The sequence below is a fragment of the Pinus tabuliformis genome, chromosome 5_2 (genome assembly GCF_031772625.1).
Source record: "Pinus tabuliformis cultivar Carrire ecotype Pingquan chromosome 5_2, CPIR1, whole genome shotgun sequence".
NCBI lineage: Eukaryota > Viridiplantae > Streptophyta > Pinopsida > Pinales > Pinaceae > Pinus > Pinus tabuliformis.
Genome location: NC_142306.1, coordinates 754333655 through 754354674, shown reverse-complemented (window position 1 = coordinate 754354674; position 21020 = coordinate 754333655). Strand labels below are relative to the sequence as shown.

The 21020-nt window shown below is 39.6% G+C and overlaps 1 protein-coding gene across 1 annotated transcript in view; it reads left to right on the top strand.

Moving 5' to 3' along the window:
- LOC149161446 (bifunctional nitrilase/nitrile hydratase NIT4A-like) overlaps positions 1 to 21020 on the top strand; it is a 93770-nt gene that overhangs the window by 40194 nt on the left and 32556 nt on the right. The window contains exon 3 of the mRNA XM_089435527.1: positions 7297 to 7590. Coding sequence (XP_089291653.1) covers positions 7297 to 7590 — 294 coding nt within the window. The remainder of the gene's footprint in view (positions 1 to 7296; positions 7591 to 21020) is intronic.

Here is a 21020-nt window from a genome sequence, read left to right as displayed (position 1 = left end):
TCAATCTTAAGATCAGATTCGAAGGAGGGAGAAATCACCGTTGCAATCATACAAATTCCCTCAGAGCTGCCTGTAATATGAGCCAACAAAATCCTACCAAAACCCATGAAGATATGCCCAGAACTATTTTCGATCTCCATGAAGTTTAAGTGATGATTCCACAGGTCCAAAGGATTTCAGGGAGAATGAAATTGTCTTCCAAAATAACTAATTGATCTTGATGAGGCCAAGGGTTAGTAAGGTTTGATGCCTTGGTTCCTTACGGTCTTTATTCTAGGCTTTTATATCCTTCTTTCTTTTCAAATGGAGTGCAATATCATCATAACAACTCTCTTCTTTTAGGCCAAGAAGCACATAAGATGTTTTGAAATGGAGGCTAGATTTGGTGGCCAAAAATCCGGTCTTCTTGTGTAATTCAATTTTGCAAACAGGCTTACTGTACGAGACATTTTGTTCTAGTATCCGAGAGTTGCAGTCATCCTCTTGAAAAAAGTCTCCTAAACAAATCTTGCTTGGGCCTGACCTCTCCTTTGCTTTTGATACTATGTTAAATTTAGGTTAACATGTTCTTGCTTAGTTACTTCAAATACCATATTAGCCCATTTGTTAGTCCATTACACTTTCATTATCACTGAATCATTATCACATGGATAGCAACTTAAGAAAGAACATATACGATCGAATCAGAAGACAAGTCAAGACAAGAGAACACAAGTATATGGCTCAAGCTAGGGAAAAACCCGATGGGGAAAACCCTTCATCAACTCTTTTTATTATTAAAATCAAATGTTCAGCAGAGAAAAAGAGAGTACAATAAGAATGACTTGCCAATTTGTAACAATTAATCTGCAATTCTAATCACGTGTAAGGGTTTTCTATCAGCCGGTTACAACCCTCTTTTCTTCACTCCCAGACCTCCTTAATCACTGCGGTTTTCCTTCAATTATTTATGTTCTTCTTCGCTACCAACATAGGCTAGAATTTAGCCCTCCATGTCATACACCTATCTGATCAGGAGAAACAGACTTGCAGCCTACCAGTAGCCCATAATGCTTTACGACCTTTCTGTTCCAAGACAATCAGGCCTGCGGCCCACCTGTGGCTCCATACAATGAATGCAGCTAGCTGTAGGAGTGTTCCTTATCCAAGGATTATGCCAAAACATCACCCAGATCAGTCCTTAAGCCTGCGACTAGCAACCAACTCTTAACTCGGACCTGTGGAAGATAAATAGACCCAAACAGTTTGACCTCCAATCTTCTCCAATCTGTGGCTGCCTCAGAAGAATTTCCCAAGTCATTTGATGTGTCTAAAATGAGGGAGAAGGCTCCTCTTTATATACAATCCGATGGGGTTGAAGAGACGTGACTTTTGGGCTTATTGAGCCGACATATAGGTGAGGTTGACCTAGTTAATTTTACATGATAGAATCATAAATTCAAAATCACGCTTCTCCTTAACCAAATTTGATGATCTTTAGGTCGATTTTGGTCCTCTCGAAAAGAGGAATTTAATGCTACAATTATCTTCCCCAGAGGAGCTGTCCAAAGTGGAATTTGGCCCTAGTTACCAAATTCTAACACAAGTACACCCAAAATTATAGAAGCATGAAGTTAGCCATATCAAAATCTTATAACAACGGAAGCATTTACAAACATAATTAGCAAGAGACTATACTTCAATACTTCAACTTCTTGCCTAGGTTTTGTTACAAACCCTAAATCACATCCACAACTCATCAAGATATTATATCTAGGGTTTCAATATTTTTTCAACGACAAGTTCCTTCATATAGCAAATCGTAGAAACAAATCAAATCAATGAATCTAACAACTTTCAAAATTCATGTTTTAGAGTCTTCACTAAGATTTCATACATGAGATTCAATCAATCAAAACCAATCACAACTTAATTAGCATCATGACTAACATATACTAGGGTTTGATGTAAACCCTAGATTTCCATCTTCAAATTCTTAGCAATCACTATATAGATTCATAAATTCCAGACGATTATTCATACTAGAGAATTTTAACTATTATGAGGGTTTAGCTGCTAAACCCTAGACTTTCCAAACAACATCATCCTAGACCATCAAACATTGACTAGGGCAAACCCTAGGACTCCTAGGACTCATGACCATTAATACTTAGGTCAACACATATATCTAGGAATTCATCAGCATATCATAAGCACATCATATGTCTGGCAATATTAATATTTTAGACATATATCAACCTAGATCAAGCTAGGGAATCAACTAGTGGACACATACCCAGGATTTCATTCCTAGGACTCTAAATACATAACAAAGTTTTTGCTTATAGACCCAACCAAACCCTAAAGATCTAAGGTTTAATAGCAAAGCAAACCCTACAATACCAAAATTTTTAAAGGTTCGGGGTCTCAGACAAATATCATTCAACCCTGACAGTTAAGATTTTATGATCATACTGATATCCCAAGCATTACATCATCAACAAAAACTTCAAATAGCATTTTACAATAACCCTAAGTAGTTTTAAGGTTTCAGACATTAACATTAACATACCCTTAGGTTAGGGTTTTCCAGAGAACCTGTCTAAGGTTCTATAAAATCAATTAAGAATGTAGAGGGGTAGATTTATCGAGAGATGAATCTCCGTAAACAAGAATCTCTATGATTCAAGATAGTTAGACATAACGATGTTAGTAATGTAATGCAAACTTCAAAAATAAGATAAAGAGAATTTTATAAGATATACAAACATACTTGGAGATGTTTCTTGACAAACTTGGTAAGGATTCCTTGAAGTGTTTTCTTTGTACTAGGCCAAGATCCTGTAATACATACTTACAAGCAAACCATGTGATACCTAGAACGTGATTTAATTTCTTAAGTTAGATTTTCTACATAATCATGGAGGAGGGAATCTTATGATAAGTTGGTCATTCTTTCAAACATCAATAGGACCTTTTATTTGACATCCTAGATTACATGTAAACCCTAGAAGATAAGGATTTAAGGTTCTTAATATGTTAACTAGAAAGTACACTCTAAATCCTAGACTAGTTAGAAACAAGGATTATATGGACCATTAGTGATAATAGAAATTCAAATGCTTATTATGAGCATATGTACCTTGTGAATTACATACCCCTCTGATTTGTGCAATTTTGACAATAGTTACTTGATTTACATTAAGCTGGTCCCTTGTGCTTGAATTCAGATCCTTGATATATCTGTGCCAAGTTATATATCTTCAACGAGTGGAAGACATAATATTTTTCATTGCTTTGACCTTATCATTGTAACACCACCGATACCTTATTAGAAGCACCAAACTGATGTCACTGTGATACTACTGAACTGAGGTCATTGTGATGGCTCTAAACTGAAGTCACTGTAGTGGTACTGGATTTCATTGGCACCCAAACTGTGATACTGAAGTAGCACCAAATCACCTTGTAATATCACCGAAATTGTGGTTACTGTGGAGGTACTGAACTGTGGTAATACCAAATCTATAGTAGCACCAAACTGTAGTTAGCTTATCCTTGTAGTGCCACCGAAACTCGGAAGTGCCTTTTTCGAATTTCTGAGTATGTAATGCGAAGTCCTCACCCTTGTAACAACATTGAACCTTTCTTACAGTGATATCACTACTGTGATAGAACCGAGTCTCATACGCTGTATTAGCATCACTGAAATAGCACCGAGTTGAGGTCACGAGTTGATATGGTGATTGAGATAGCACCGAGATACTAAAGAACATAGACTTCCTATATGTAACAACACTGAGATATAACCAAACTGTATTCATTGTAAGAGCCCTGAAACTATGATTGTTATGAAGTTTATCCATTCATCATTTCAGCAACCAATCTGAGCTTCTTCACAAGACTGTCTTTCTGTCATTGCATCGAGAATACTTTTGTGATAACCAAACTTTAATTCAGAGATAATCCGAGCTTGTCACCTTGAGGGATCCTCCTTTTTCTACAAGGTGTTTTTAATATGGTGAATGAACTAGCTTACCGTAATCAACTATCCATTCTTTCAAGATATGTTCTTGATCTTAATTTTCAATGCAAACAGATCCTTTTACTGAGAATACTTCAAAGGTATATAGGTGATCTTCAAACTGCCTTTGACCTTGACCATACCTCTGATACCATGTTGGGAAATCCTTAAGTTTGGCAGTTAAACGATTTCCATTATTATGACATTAACTTGTGATTTTCTTCTTATTATTATTAAATCCTTTGATTTATCTTTTATTATCCTCAAGACTAATGCCAAACAATAAATAGAAGAGGACACAAGATGTAGGCACGCTGCCAGGGAAAAATGCCCCTCGAGGGGAAAACCAGTCACAAATTCTTCTTTCAGTAGATTCAAAAGGTGAAACAACCAAGACCCTTACAACTCGACCAAGACATCCTCCATCAAGTCATCCTTTTAGCTGTGAGAGCACTGATTTCTTATCACTGTGAGACTTTGTCACTGTAGCACCGAAACCATCTTGTAATAGCACCGACCTGTGATAGCACCGAAACACCAAATTGTGCCTTACAACAAAATCATTATGTGCCTAATCCGAGCTTCTGTAGACTGAACTTCTCACTGTGATAACCGAACCTTTGAGATAACCGAACTTCTCACTGTGATAACCGAACTTGTACTTCTGTAATTTATGCGAGTTTCTGTTGTGGGTAATGCGAAAACCTTAGCCTGGTATATATATTTCTGTGCCTAATCCGAGCTTCTGTAGATTGAAATTCTCACTGTGATAACCAAACTTCTGAGATAATCGAACTTTTCACTGTGATAACTGAACTTGTACTTCTGTAATTTATGCGAGCTTCTGTTGTGGGTAATGCGAAAACCTTAGCCTGGTATATATAGTAGTTTGTCCATAAATGAGCCGACATGATATTTTTGAAGAGCAGTGTCACTTAGTTTGAGCCAACATGAGTTCCCTCGAGGGTTGCTGACTTGATGAGGATTCTTTGAAGCCGACAACAAGGAGATCTTGATGGAGGAAGAGTTCTCAAACAAAAATTGACTTTGACAATTATCCTAAAGCCTTGAATGGAGGCTTGACCTATGACATTTGACCCAAGCATGAAACCCATGCTTTAATAAGTCAAATAAATAATAATAAAATACTTTTCACTTTCTTTCGACAAATATATTACGTTTGACTCAAGTACAATAATGAAGACCAAACCTAGTTACATTTTTCAACAAAACCCAGTCAACAACTCTTCCTTAAATAGTTTCACGAGATGATCCAAGACTTCTTGACCTAGACACAGACTTCCTCCAATCACCAAGTCAACCCTTCCTTTCTTCTGCAGATGATAATCTTCCAACAACAACTTCGACCTAGTACTTCAATCTTACAGCAGTAGAATTTCGACCTCTCCAGTAGCAGAACTTCGACCTCTCCAACAACAGAACTTCGGCCTCTCTAGCAGCAGAACTTCGACCCCAGCAGTAGCCCAGTAACTTCGCACAAGAGAGAGTGATAGCCTAGAAAATTTGATCTTGTCCTTCTCCTGCAATTCTCCCTCTTCTCTAGTAACTTCACACTTTTTCTGCCCCTCCTTGTTGTGTATCGAACTTGTTGAGTGAGTGAGCAAATGGATCAAACTTGGTGTGGAGGTAAGGGCCGACTTGGTGTGGAGGTGACAAATGACTTATTTTACTCAATAATAATTCTCTTTACATGATTCAAAAGCCCAAGAAGGGTCTCATTAAATGGACAATGACTCTAATGACTTAATATAAAACCTAGAAGTCCTCAATGGGGGCTTTGTCCTAAAACATGATGACCCAAGCATGAAACCCATGCTTTAATAAGTCATAATAATAATAATAATATTTTTTTTCTTTATTTATTTTGATAAATACATTTCATTATGACTCAAATACAATTATGAAGACCGAACCTAGTTACATTCTTCAACACATGGCTAGTGGACAGTAGAGCATCTAGTCACAAGACAGGAATGAGGTCAGTGGTCCATAGTGTTTCAGAGACAGGCTCAGGCTTCCATGTGAGTTGTGGAGCTAGCACCACGCATGCAGTGAAGGGGGTTGGATGTGTCAGATTCCAACTAGAGTCAGGAGGATTTTTGGAGGTGACAAGGATGTTATTTGTTCCAGGGTTGATGGTACACGTGCTCTCAGTATCAACCTTAGAGGATGATGGATATAGAGTTTTTTTCTAGGATGGACAGGTGCTTTTATATTTAGAGGGAGCAACCTTGGATGTAGCGGTAGCAGTTGGCATCAGACAGGGGCAGTCATACAAGTTGTTGGGACAACTTGTGGGTATATCCAAGGGGATTTTGGATACATGAACAATGTCAATGATTGAGAGGGAGCTGGTGGCAAGGAAAAGTGTTTATTCAGGAACTACCAGGACCCTCAGTTGGAATGATAGGACATTGTTAGATGCTTAGGAGCAGGATCTTAGGAGCATGGTTGAAAGGAACAGGTCTTCAGATCAGATTCTGAAGTAGGTAGCAGGGAAGTCTTCTAGTTTAGAGGGAGCAGCTACAACAGTGGATAATGTGGTGGTGTTGGAGATAGATCCAGGTGGAGGAGGTTCTTCTAGAAGTATCTCCCTTGCTAAGAGGGAGTGTTGAGTTTTGTAGCTCAGAAGGTACTTCTAGTCTTGTGTCTTGACTAGAAGGACCTTAATTTGCCTCTTTAGGAGCTCGCGTGCGACATGCAGAGTGTGCAAGTGAGTTTCTTTATACTTCCCAAGTGTTTTCTTTATACTCTAGAAATGCATTACAACTAGCCCAAAGGCATTGCAACTGGCCCAAAAAAAGGTTGGGCATCACTAGCAGTCCTTTTGCATGTGAAATTGGCTCTCAACGGGCGAGCTGTGAACCTTGGAACTCAAGAACTTCTGTTCCCCTATGCTGTTGCAACAAGGGGTTACTATTTCATCAAATTCACCAAGGACTTGTACCTAGCCCCACCTCTTTGTCACTGTCTTTGGGTAATTGAACCTTGGTGGGTAGCCTAACATGCCACCATCTTCATCACTGAATCATGACTCCAATGACCAAGAATACATTTACTGGTAATGTTTCCTTTTGTAATTTGTTTATAGAGGACCATAATTGCAAATATGTGGAATGTTTTGAATGTTTAAATTTGTTTACACATATTGCCAAAGTAATTTTTCTGGGGTAATTTCTGCTCTTCTGAATAGTGAAAGCAACAGACATGTTGAACAAGATATGATCTTAATGTGCTGATTGTGTTTTCCATGTACACTGTCTGATATACAGGTCCAGAAGTGGAGAGGATAGCAGCTGTAGCTGCAAAATATAAAGTGCATGTAGTAATGGGAGTGATAGAGCGAGCAGGTTTCACACTGTATTGCACAGTTCTTTTCTTTGATCCTCAAGGAAGATTCCTAGGGAAGCACCGTAAACTGATGCCAACATCTTTGGAGCGTCTGATTTGGGGTTTTGGTGATGGATCCACCTTGCCTGTGTATGACACTGCAATTGGGCGTCTGGGTGCAGTCCTATGCTGGGAAAACCGAATGCCGCTTATGAGAACAGCTATGTATGCTAAAGGTAAACTGTAAAACCAGTCTCAGTTAGTTGCAATTTGAATTTTCATAGAATATTAACAATTTTTTGGTGATTAATAAGAATATCTTTCTAAACAACAAGAGTTTCACTTGCAAACTAATATCCATGGGTTAAAGACATATGAATAAGGAACTCTGTAATGTTATGAGAAAACCATACCATGGATGATGCATTTCTATTTATTCTCCTTCCTCCAAGGGGAAAATAAAAAAAAAATGTAATTTATGTAATAAGGTCACTCACAGTTAGCATAATGTATTATAAATTAAAAGCTTTGATGTTTTAACTTGATTTACAACATTGATGATTTTTTTTTTTGCTTGTCATATATATGAATGACAGCCAAATGCTTTCTATCTTTGGGATTATGTTATCATTGGAGGACAAGCTGAGTCACGTGTTTCAACTTTCAATAATCTTTACATTATTTCATTACTATACAAGAAATTTTGTTGTTAGCTTAGAATTTGCATCAGTTTCAGCTCATTTGTATACTGGAAATATTAAATGCATATTTAGTTTAGATGGTGTTGCTGCTTACTAAGGAGGTTCCAGATAGAGCTAGGGATGTAATTCTTTATTCTTACACTTCTATATTGCTTTATTTGATGACATGCAGAACAGTTAGAAGTTGAGTGCATATTCCTTGCCTAATAAACAGGGAAAATTTGTAATGTACACATGTATACATCAACATTTTACACTTTAGATGGGTACTTAGGAATATGTATTTTGTATTTACTATTTAGTAACTAATTAGTAATTTTAACTACTAACAATCTCCTCCCTGTTAAATGTGAAAACTTCTATTATTGCTGGAAAATAACGATGTTATACCAAGTTCATATGAGGTGTCCTACCAGCTTAGAATAGTATTATTAGAAGCTTATTTGGTATGCAGGATTACTTGTTTATTTGAACTACTAGTAACAAAATGGATTTGAGTATGCCATTTGTTACTTCCCAAATCTCCCCTCAAGATATTTAAAATCCCAAAACTAAGTGCAAATCTAGAAGCACTTAGGAAGGTTGCCCGTTGTCACTACAACTCTTCCTTTCACTTTAGGTCAGCTCTCCTCTGACACAAAGGGGAATCTTGTGTTCCTGTTGCTTTAGGTTGGATCTTCTCTGACACAAGGGTGGGATCCTTAGAAAAGTTGTAAGATAAACTTTGGAAATATATGGGATGGTGGACCAAAACCAATGCCTTTTCAGTTGGGTGATGGAGTCAAGATCTATGAACAGAAGAATTTGAATATTTCAAAGAAGACATAATTAAGATGTTCGCTGATGTGATAATTAGGCCAAGACAGATTTTTAGGTTATTCAAGAATAAGTGAGAGCCCTTATACTAGATGCACCATCACAACCATAAAATTATGGCAAAAAGAAAATGAAACCATAACATGAATTCAAAAATGAAGTAGATAAGGTGGGACAACCTTCTATTGAATGAACAGCCCAACAGTACATAATATCTCCAAATCCTAATTTCATCACAAGATTATAAGGGTCCGACAGAGGGCAATGAAGGAGCACCCCCCCTCGAATCTGTGAAAATTCCTACACTCAAGGAATCCCTACTGCAGCAAATCTGAATCTACTTCACCTATTTGATTTTAATATACATTATCAAGTTATTCTCTGAAGATTGAAGCAAATTACTTCTGCAGCCTACACTTCTTTAATATTTGAATACATGAAACATAAAACTGAGCAAACAACAAGATACATAGGACAAAATAGTCCCCGGAAAAACCCAATGTGGGAAAACCGGTGCAGCAACTCTGAGGGTTTTTTATTATTAAGCAGTAATTATGAATACAAATGTTGGATGCCCTCGCGGCAATCCAATGACAGAGAAAATACAATGGCGGAAAACTGAGTGAGTTTTACCTCACTTCACTCAGCAAATTCCAGTTGATCCAGCAGCAAAACTGGGTAACCACAGCTACCTTTGCGTTGGCCCTGTGTTAGCCTTACAGGCTCTACGTCAGCTCTGCGTTGTCTCTTCTACCTACTGCGTCAACCTTCTTGGTTGTTCCTGTAGTTCCCCGACAGTTCCGACTTTCTGCATGAGGGCAGCTTTAGCTTCTGCGTTGGCCCTTCTGGCTTTGTGTCAGGCCTGTGTGGGCCCAGATTGGCCCAGCGTCAGTCCTTTTGGCTGCTGCGCTGCCTCCACTAGCTTCTCTCTGTTTTTCTGTCAGTACTCCCAAACTATCCCTACCCCTCTGTTGCAGAATGATCACTTAGTTTGAAATTCTCAGCTTCCAAGCCCCAGAAAGCGAACTCTAGATCATTTCGTTATATCCATGTGTGTTTCTAAATGAACCCCAAGCCTCCTTCTTATACTTTTCTTGTTGAGACCTCAACGAATGAGATTAAGTCTTTAATCAATGGCTAAGATTAAAACTTGTCTTGATCTGTCTTCTAGATCATTCTCACCCATATTTTGATTAATACCCATTAATATTTTAATTTTCCTAAGTTTAGACTTAGGAGCCCCATCAAAAATATTAATTATTTTAATAAAATACAATCCAGGTGGAATTTCACCAAACGGTTTCTGGGTTATTTAGATCTCATGTGCCTTAGCCTCTCCACCAATTTTCATGGCTAGAGCAAATCCGATGCTACCAAAAACTAACAGAATGTGCTCCCGAAGCGTGCTCCAAGAGGGAGCGACCCAGGAGTGCACTCCCGAAATCTAGTGCAAATTTTGACGCTGCTACAATGCATTAATTGTAGGTATGACATGCTCAAATTTCTAGGAGAAATTTTACGGGTCTGTGGCACGATTTTTGGGGCAAAAGAAGTTTGTTAGAGGCTCGAAAATCTAGGAGAAAATTCAAGTACGAGGGTGTGAAAATTGATCTAGAATTACTAGTCTAATATCATGAATTTCAAGGGTATACAATTAGCTTGTGGCACAATTTTACAAGGGCTAAATATTCTGACAAAGGGACGCGGGGGAGCCCCTCCCTTGTCAAATCTGATCCCAAAGCGCGCTCCCGCAAAAAAAATTGCTCCATAGCTTTTTCACATTTTTTTTCACAAAGATGTTCCATTTGTAATTTTTTTCAAAGAAACAAGAGTTTTTGAGGAGGGCAACCTAATATTCGAGCCTATGGCCCTAGTATTGATATGCAGTTCATGGCAATGTGACATTTTTAAAGTAAAGGTGACATTCTCCTTTATCTTTCATTTTCATCCTTTTACTTAAATTTTTAACAATACCATGTAATGACTCAGGATGTTTGAAAGTGGTTTCGACCTCAATGGATTTCATATGGAGAAAGCAAAATTTTAGATCTCACTCAAAATCCAACAGACTTATCAGTTTTTTAGGATTTTAGGATTGGGGGGATTGCAATGTTTCTATTGGATTTTGTCATGTACTTGTATGGAACTCGTATTTAATCAAGAGCACGAAGCCCTCTATGTACCTTCATGTTAGTGACATTGGTTGTCAAACTCCTCTATCATGACCCTACTAAAAATGTACACATCACTCAAGCAAAATCTCAACTTGACATGCTATGTTTTTTCTATCTTGTGTTAATTGCGTAGAGGGTGATATTAATCACAAAGATCCCAAGATAAGTAATGATTTTGATGATATGTAGGTATTTGTTGTAGCATAATTTTTTTGGATGCTTGAGGCCATCTAGAGCCTATTTGTTGATGTATTTTTCGGTTTAGAGATAGATTGCACTTGATGCTATTTTGGTTATGTGCACCCTTACATGCTATATAAATGAGAATTTGTAACTTGTGGACATGTGGTTGGTGAAGATTATAACTTCTATATGATTGATTTTATATGGCTTAATACATGTTTTAATGCTTTTTATATCTAATTCATCATTCTACATGCTTTTGTTAACATATATGCATCAAATTATATAAAAATTTGATCCCGATTCACTCCCGACCTGGGAGCTTTTGAAAATATCACTCCTCGCTCCCGCTCCCAAGCAAATTTGCAATAGCACGAAAATCGAGGTTAGAGATTACTGGACAATGGCACAAATTTCCAGATAGTGTCACGATTCTCTAAGAGATGGGCTGAATTCCAATGAGGAAGATAAGCACCCTCGTGATGTATTTAATGTTGTAAAAATTCTCTGAGATAAGCAAATAAATTTTTTCTTCCAACTAGTTATCCCTTTGTGGATTTTCCAATGTTTGGTTAACCAAATATGAGAGTCCAAATTGTGTTTATGCTTGTGAAATTTATCGTTGAAAGTGAAAGATCAGTGATAGCTTTTAGTGTTTTAATTGCTTTTATATTTAAGTTTGAATATCAACAATTAACCATGGGGTTTGAGCATTAAACTTGATGTGCAAAACAACTTCAAACCGGGTTGGGCTATAGGACACAACTTTTCTACATGGTATCAGAGCACCAAGAGAACCTACATGGCTGATAAAGTGTGACCAACAAGCATAAAAATACCTATATACCCAGAGATTTGTGGTTGAGAGGGAGAGTGTTTGCTCATTTTCAGTGTTGCGAAGTTGTGTTGGTTGAGAGGGTCAGATGGCTATTGCTTTGAGGGAGATAAGCACCCTCGTGTTGTATTTAATGTTGTAAAAATTCTCTGAGATAAGCAAATAAATTTTTTCTTGCAACTAGTTATCCCTTTGTGAATTTTCCAAGGTTTGGTTAACCAAATATTAGAGTCCAAATTGTGTTTATGTTTGTGAAATTTATCGGTTGAAAGTGAAAGATCAGCGATAGCTTCTAGTGTTTTAATTGCTTTTATATTTAAGTTTGAATATCAACAATTAACCATGGGGTTTGAACATTAAACTTGATGTGCAAAACAACTTCAAACCGGGTCGGGCTATAGGACACAACTTTTCTACATGGTATCAGAGCACCAAGAGAACCTACATGGCTGATAAAGTGTGACCAACAAGCATAAAAATACCTATATACACAAATATTTGTGGTTGAGAGGGAGAGTGTTTGCTCATTTTCAGTGTTGAGAAGTTGTGTTGGTTGAGAGGGTCAGATGGCTATTGGTTTGAGGGTGGAGGATAGGTTGAGTGGGGCTGAAAATTTTGGTCCCTGGAAGGAGAGGATAGTCTTGTTGCTTGAGGAGTTTGAGTTGTGGGATATTGTCGAGAGTGCAGTACAACCACCTATTGATCTTGTTCAGTTGGCAGAATTCAACAAGCGCAATGTCAAGGCTAAGAGGATCCTTCTTGATGCAATTAAAGACCACCTTATACCTCATGTATTAGGGAAGAAGCCTTCTTAGGAGATGTGTGGTTCCTTGATAAAACTTTACCAGAGCACCAATGAGAATAGGAAGATGGTGTTACGTGAGAAACTAAGAAACACCAAGATTGACACAGTTACCTCATAACTTACCAAGATCACACAGGTGAGAGATGAGTTGGCTATAGTGGGAGAGACTCTCCCTACCAGTTGGTCAGGACGACATTGAATGGTTTTCCCAAGAAGTGGGGTGCATTTATTGATGGCATTGTGGTTAGAGAGCACCTTCCATATTGGAGGAGGAGGTGGGATGATTTCATCTAGGAGGAGACCAGGAGGAATGCCAAGAGTGGCAGCCACGTGGTGGGGTTGATGAGGAGGAGAATGTTTCCCTCGTAGTTAAGGGAAAGAAGAAACCCAAGAAGGGGTTTTGTAGTGGGTGCAAGGCTGCAAGAAGAAGGGGAAGAAGAAGGGTGTTGTAGCATCAACCGAGGTGGATGAGTTTGCCACTAGATTTGACATAGAGTTTTCTTTAGTGGTGAGTCTTGCCACTAGTGTTACATCTTCTAGTGTCTAGTGAGCTTCACCATAATTGGCATTGTTTCCTCCACTTTTACTATGTGACTTCATATCTTTCTCTCCATTATCAGAATTATCCATTTTCACTTCTCTTTTATCATCAAAGTCAGAATCAGTGATCTTCACATCTTCATCATCTTCCTTATTATCGATTTCCTTTTGACATGCTTTAACTTCTGCACATGTTTTTTCTAAATGCTGAAATGCTTCTTGAATTTTATTAAACTGCTCAACGCAATCAGGACGAGAATGTAATGGCACATTGTGCTATGAACAACGTTCAAAGACTCGCATCACTATATTGTGTGCCATGGCTCTGATACCACTGAAGCATAAAAACTGATAGCTTGTAGACTTGAATGTAAAAATACACGAGGTATTGTTTCTTCCAGTTTCCTTGTAGACTTGAAACAATAAGTGGGTAGCCACTAATATCCACTTGGATCAATCCTACCCCCTTAGGAAGCAATGGTCCCCATTGTGTTGAGTGCCTCCACGAGATGGGGAAATTTCTACTGAACTTGGTCCCTGGTGAGCCACTTGCCTTGGTGCAGGAGTTGGCCAACTTTGACAACCCGATATAGTTGGATCTTCTGCTGGCGAGTGTTCTTGATTTGCGTGTCCATGATTTGATCAGTTGTGGCCTGTTCCATGCAGTCTGGGTTTAGCTCTGTTGGTGTGAGCTGTTCTGCAATGTTTGATGTGTCCAGTAATGGTGGAAAGTATGGTCGAAGGTAGTCCACATTGAACACTGGGTGCATGCCAAGGAATGGGGGAATGCTGAGCTCAAAAGCATTGTCTCCCACAACCTTGGTGATGGTGTAAGGCCCATATCAGAGTGGTTTGAGCTTCCAATGGGCTCCGGTAAGGCATTCTTTTTGCAAATATAACCAAACTTTGTTGCTCACCTGAAACTTGTGTGGCAAACGATGTTGATCATGTCACTGTTTGTACTTGGCATTGGACTTCTCTAAGATGTTGTGAACCTACTGGCGGATGTGTTGAATGTGTTCAATGAAGATGGTAGGTTTGTTAGCTTCGGACAGGACATGAAATGAATCTGCTTGAGTAGATGCAAGTGGTATGGCAACATCAATGTGGTTGGAATCCCAACCCCACCTGAAAGGGGCTGTGGCTAGTTGAGTTGTGGAGAGCTCTATTGTAGTTTTGTTGGACATAGGGGAGGCTTTCATCCCATGTGCATGGATGCTTCAAGTTGTATGTGCGCAGGATGTGCACGATCATCCAGTTGACGACCTCTGTTTGGCCATCAGTTTGGGGGTGGAAGGTCATGGACTTAGTGAGCTTGGTATCCAACAATGACCAGAGGCTTGACTAGAATGTACTTAGGAACCTGCTGTCCTAATCTGAGATAATGGACTGTGGGATCCCAAAGTGTACCTATACTCGTTCAAAGAAGAGTTTGACAGTAGTTTATGTCGTGATACTCTTGTTGAAGGCCACTAGAATGGCCATCTTAGAGAATATGTCGACGACCACGAAAACACAGTCATTGATATGCTTGGTAGAAGGAAGGCCCGACATGTAATCCATGGAGATGGATTCCTAGAGCCGGCTAAGAGTAGGCAAAGGAGTATACAAGCCTTGCTTCTTGATTGTAGCTTTGGCAATGGTGCAGACAGTGCAAGATCTGATGTATTTCCCAACATCTTGTCAAAGGTTCGACCAATAAAAATACTTTTGCAGCGCTGCCACTATTTTCTACCGCAAAATGTCTAGCGACCCGATTGTAGTGCGCCTCCCAAATCATCTTGGTGCACTTGCTTGAAGGAACACAGAGGTGTCGGAGGTGGCATAACGGTGCGTCCTGGAGGTGGAAGTCTGGAACTTGCTTGCCTTCCAGGAGAATCTGGTATGTGGTGCCAAATTTTGGATCACTCTTGTACAAATGTGGTCATTCCGAATTCTCGTGTCCACAAGAGTCAAACATAGTGGTTAGTGCCATAACCGACAGTTAGCTGAGGTAGTCTACAACATTATTGTGTTGCCCTTCTTGTACTTGATGTTTAAATAGAACTGTTGCAGATATGTGGACCATTTTTTATGGCGATCGTTTTGCAACTTTCCTTGTGTCTGTATGAACTACAGGGGTCGGTGGTTTGTGTGGATGACCGTTTCCTTCCCCAGAATGTAATGCTTCTATTTTCGACGACTTGCACAATGGAATACATCTCTGTCACAGGTGGGATACTTTCAAACTGTATTTGAAAGTGTCTTACTATGATATACCACCAGATCGCCCTGCTGGGTAAGAATTGTACCAATAGCATAGTCAGAGGCATCTATCTCAATTTCAAATGGTTGCTGCAAGTTTGGTAATGCGAGCACTGATGCAGAGCAAAGACGATTCTTCAACTCGACAAACACCTTTTGTTGGGATTCAGACCAAAAGAACTTTGCTTTTGTTTCGCCCTTGGTTACTTGACTCAAAGGCCAAGTGATATGAGAGAATCCCAACATGAATCTGCAATAGAAATTGGCAAGACCCAGAGTTCTGTTAGAGTGGTTGGGGCTGGCCATTTTTGAATAACTTGTATCTTGGTTGGGTCCACATGCACACCCCGCTCATCAATGATGTACCCCAGTTATTGAACTTGGGTCATACCAAAAGTGCACCTCTCCAAATTGACACACAATTTGTGTTGTCACAGAGTTTGGAGGACTTGTCGAATATGATGTAGGTGAAGATTAGGATGTTGTATAAATACACTACCACGAATGAGTTGGTGAAGGGACGCAAGATGTCATCCATTAGCCTCATGAAGGTTGTGGGCGCATTTGTCAACCTGAAAGGCATGACCAACCATTCAAAAAGGCTCTCATTGGATTTGAAGGTAGTCTTCCACACATCGGAGGGTTTGATTGGTACCTGGTGATAACCGGACTTCAAGTCAATCTTGCTGAAATATTTGGCCCCCTTGAGCTAGTCCAAAAGGTCATCAATTCGTGGGATTGGATACCTATTCCAAACAATAATCTTAATCAGTGCCCAATGGTCAATACAGATCCTCCAGGTTTCGTCCTTATTCTGTATCAACACGATTGGGCTCCCACAGGGTGATGAACTTGGCCCGATTTTCCCTTTCTGCGACAACTCTTGAATTTGCCTCTTTATTTCATCATTTTCCAAAATAGAGTGTTGGTAGATCGGTCCATTGGGTAGCGATGCGTCCGGGGTCAGATCAATGGAATGTGTGACCTGATAGTGTAGGGGTACCCTTGTGGGTGAGGTGAAGATGTCCCTATACTCCTCCACAACCTTGTCCATTTGCTGCTGTCGTGTAGAGGAGCCCTGTCTGGAGGCTGTGGATGTGGCCACAATCTTCTTCTTGCCTTGACAGCGAATCATAAGGACGACAAATTTCCTGGTCTGGGAAATGATCTTACTACATTGCTTTGTAGAGATCAAAGAGATGGCGGTAGGCGGTGCCACGTCTGGTATCCTGTATAGCTTATTACCCAAAGTAATAATAACAGTGTGAGGCCTAGACTCATACACAACATGATGCTTCCACAAGTATGGTTGGCATAATAATACATCTCAAACTTCAAGAGGAGCAACATCACACAATACCTCATTCGTGAAGGGCTTGATGCTGTAGGGAAAGCGACACTGCTGGCTGACGCAAAGATCTCGTCCTTGGTGAAGCCACTTGATAGTGTAGGACTGTAGGTGTAGTGTGGTCGGTAGGCCCAACTGCTTCACGACTTATGCTAAAATGAGGTTCTTTCAGTTCTCGTTGTCGACAATGCACTGCAACAGAGAACTCTTCACCCACATTTGTGAGTGGAAGAGATGCCCCCCCTCCTCTGGATTTTCGGGCTCAATCTTTTGAATCTTGGTGCTGGCAACGGTGGCACTGGGCTCCACATCAATAATCTGCTTCCTTTTTTCATGCCCCTTGTCGGGTTCTGACTCGAACTCAGAACATGCATCTGACTTAGAAGCCTTCAGCTCAGTCGCCAGTGACTGCTTGGTTTAACATTCACTTGTGTTGTGGGTGGGGCTCTTATGGAATCCACACCATTTTCATGTGTCCTTCTTTGTCTTCATGGTGTTGTTCTTTGCTTACGGCTTCGATGAGTTGTCTTGGGTTACCCCGCCTTAGTTTTATCCTTTGTTCTATGGTTTGGGGGCGCCTTTCCCTTGCTTCGGATTCGCAGATCCAAAGTCTCGCTTCTTGTGTTTAAAATTTTGTTCGATCTTGACAACGTATCAATAGGCGGCGCCAAGCGAGGAGATTTCCAGGAACTCCATCTTGTCTTAGATGTGCTTGTGTAGACATCCGCTATACTCGAGCACTAGATGTTGCTCAGAATCCTTGATACCCAACTTCGTGGAAAGGGTATGAAAAATATTCGTGATTCCCTCTCGTCTATCTTCTTACAGTAGGTTTGCCAGTCCTTGACGTGGGGGACGACTTTGAGGAGTGCAAAAGTAATCTTTTCCCTATTGGAAAAATCATGAATCGAAAAATATCGTTCCAACATATTTAACCATTTATCTACAACATCTGCATCTATCTGGCCTTCAAATATGGGAATATCAAAGTTGACTTTTACCTTAAACAGAGTGGTGTCCCCAGAGCGGCTGCTGGATGAATATGTGTCGCTTGTGGGTAGCTGCTGAAAGATTTGGGCAAAATTGTCCATCATCGTGTTCCTTTGCCACTCGAGGGCTTTTTCGAGCAATATTTGAAAGGATTTCCTGCTTGCCCGTCTTTCTTTTCTTTCGCCATGGGAGGTCGTCGGGGTTGGCGAGGCCGATCTTGCAAAGGTTCAACCAGTTCGAGCCCTAACTCAATATACCCTGACCTCGGTGGGGACATGCACAGAAAAATAAAGAAAGAGCAGACCGCTCTGATAACATTGATCTGGATTTATGAAGAAACGAAATGAAATACAACTATAAATAGAAACACAAAGATGCAGCAAAAACATAACTCCAATTCATTAATAACAAAGTACTGAAAATTGTTTACATGCAAAATGGAAATAAACTAGCTCAGGCGATGGTAGCTTATCTCTGAGAAGAGATGTGGTGGCTACATGTCTTCTAAACTGTGTTACAATGAGGCTCGAAGGCCTATTTATTATCGAGAAACAATGAGAAATAATGGTTTTTACTGTGGGTTCTCTGGTTTCTATCTTGACAGAAATAATGGTTTTTACTGTGGGTTCTCTGGTTTCTATCAACACTCAATAGTAGTCCTGATGATGGATCCCTGTTGGGATTTGAAATGTTGACAGAAATAATGGTTTTCACTGTGGGTTCTCCGGTTTCTATCAACACTCAATAGTAGTCCTGATGATGGATCCTTGTTGGGATTTGAAACGTTGACAGAAATAATGGTTTTTACTGTGGGTTCTCCGGTTTCTATCAACACTCAATAGTAGTCCTGATGATGGATCCCTGTTGGGATTTGAAACGTTGACAGAAATAATGGCTTTTACTGTGGGTTCCCCGGTTTCTAAAGAAGATATTAACCACAGAAGTCTTAAATCCAAAATCATTTCTCTATGCGGAGGGGATACATGGAGTGAAATTTGAAAAATTTAGGGTGAAGATAGCAAGAAGAGCTGCAACTCGCTATCAAGCTCTTCTTATATCAACACTTGATAATAGTCCTGATGATGGATCCCTGTTGGGATTTGAAACGTTGACAGAAATAATGGTTTTTACTGTGGGTTCTCTGTTTTTTATCAACACTCAATAGTAGTCCCGATGATGGATCCATGTTGGGATTTGAAACGTTAACAGAAATAATGGTTTTTACTGTGGGTCCTTCGGTTTCTATCAACACTCAATAGTAGTCCTGATGATGGATACCTGTTGGGATTTCAAACGTTGACAGAAATAATGTTTTTGACTGTGGGTTCTCCGGTTTCTATCAATACTCAATAGTAGTCCTGATGATGGATCCCTGTTGAGATTGAAACGTTGACAAAAATAATGGTTTTTACTGTGGGTTCTCCGGTTTCTATCAACACTCAATAGCAATCCTGATGATGGATCCTTGTTGGGATTTGAAACGTTGACAGAAATAATGGTTTTTACTGTGGGTTCTCCGGTTTCTAAAGAAGATATTAACCACAGAAGTCTTAAATCTAGAATCATTTCCCTATGCGGAGGGGATACATGGAGTGAAATTCGAAAAATTTAGGGTGAAGATAGCAAGAAGAGCTGCAGCTCGCTATCAAGCTCTTCTTCTATCAACACTCAATAGTAGTTGTGATGATGGATCCCTGTTGGGATTTGAAACGTTGACAGAAATATTGGTTTTTACTGTGGGTTCTCCGGTTTCTAAAGAAGATATTAACCATAGAAGTCTTAAATCCATAATCATTTCCCTATGTGGAGGGGATACATGGAGTGAAATTCGAAAAATTTAGGGTGAAGATAGCAAGAAGAGCTGCAGCTCGCTATCAAGCTCTTCTTCTATCAACACTCAATAGTAGTCGTGATGATGGATCCCTGTTGGGATTTGAAACGTTGACAGAAATAATGGTTTTTACTGTGGGTTCTCCGGTTTCTAAAGAAGATATTAACCACAGAAGTCTTAAATCCATAATCATTTCCCTATGCGGAGGGGATACATGGAGTGAAATTCGAAAAATTTAGGGTGAAGATAGCAAGAAGAGCTGCAGCTCGCTATCAAGCTCTTCTTCTATCAACACTCAATATTAGTCCTGATGATGGATCCCTGTTGGGATTTGAAACGTTGACAGAAATAATGGTTTTTACTGTGGGTTCTCCAGTTTCTAAAGAAGATATTAACCACAGAAGTCTTAAATCCAGAATCATTTCCCTATGTGGAGGGGATACATGGAGTGAAATTCGAAAAATTTAGGGTGAAGATAGCAAGAAGGGCTGGAGCTCGCTATCAAGCTCTTCTTCTATCAACATTCAATAGTAGTCTTGATGATGGATCCCTGTTGGGATTTGAAATGTTGATAGAAATAATGGTTTTTACTGTGGGTTCTCCGGTTTCTAACGAAGATATTAACCATAGAAGTCTTAAATCCAGAATCATTTCCCTATGCAGAGGGCATACATGGAGTGAAATTCGAAAAATTTAGGGTGAAGATAGCAAGAAGAGCTTCAGCTCGCTATCAAGCTCTTCTTCTATCAACACTCAATAGTAGCCCTGATGATGGATCCCTGTTGGGATTTGAAACGTTGACAGAAATAATGGTTTTTACTGTGGGTTCTCCGGTTTCTAAAGAAGACATTAACCACATAATTCTTAAATCTAGAATCATTTCCCTATGCGGAGGGGATACATGGAGTGAAATTCGAGAAATTTAGGGTGAAGATAGCAAGAAGAGCTGCAGCTTGCTATCAAGCTCTTCTTCTATCAACAATCAATAGTAGCCCTGATGATGGATCCCTGTTGGGATTTGAAACGTTGACAGAAATAATGGTTTTTACTATGGGTTCTCCGGTTTCTAAAGAAGATATTAACCACAGAAGTCTTAAATCCAGAATCATTTCCCTATGCGGAGGGGATAAATGGAGTGAAATTGTTTTACTCGACAAATTTAGGGTGAAGATAGAAAGAAGAGCTACAGCTCGCTATCA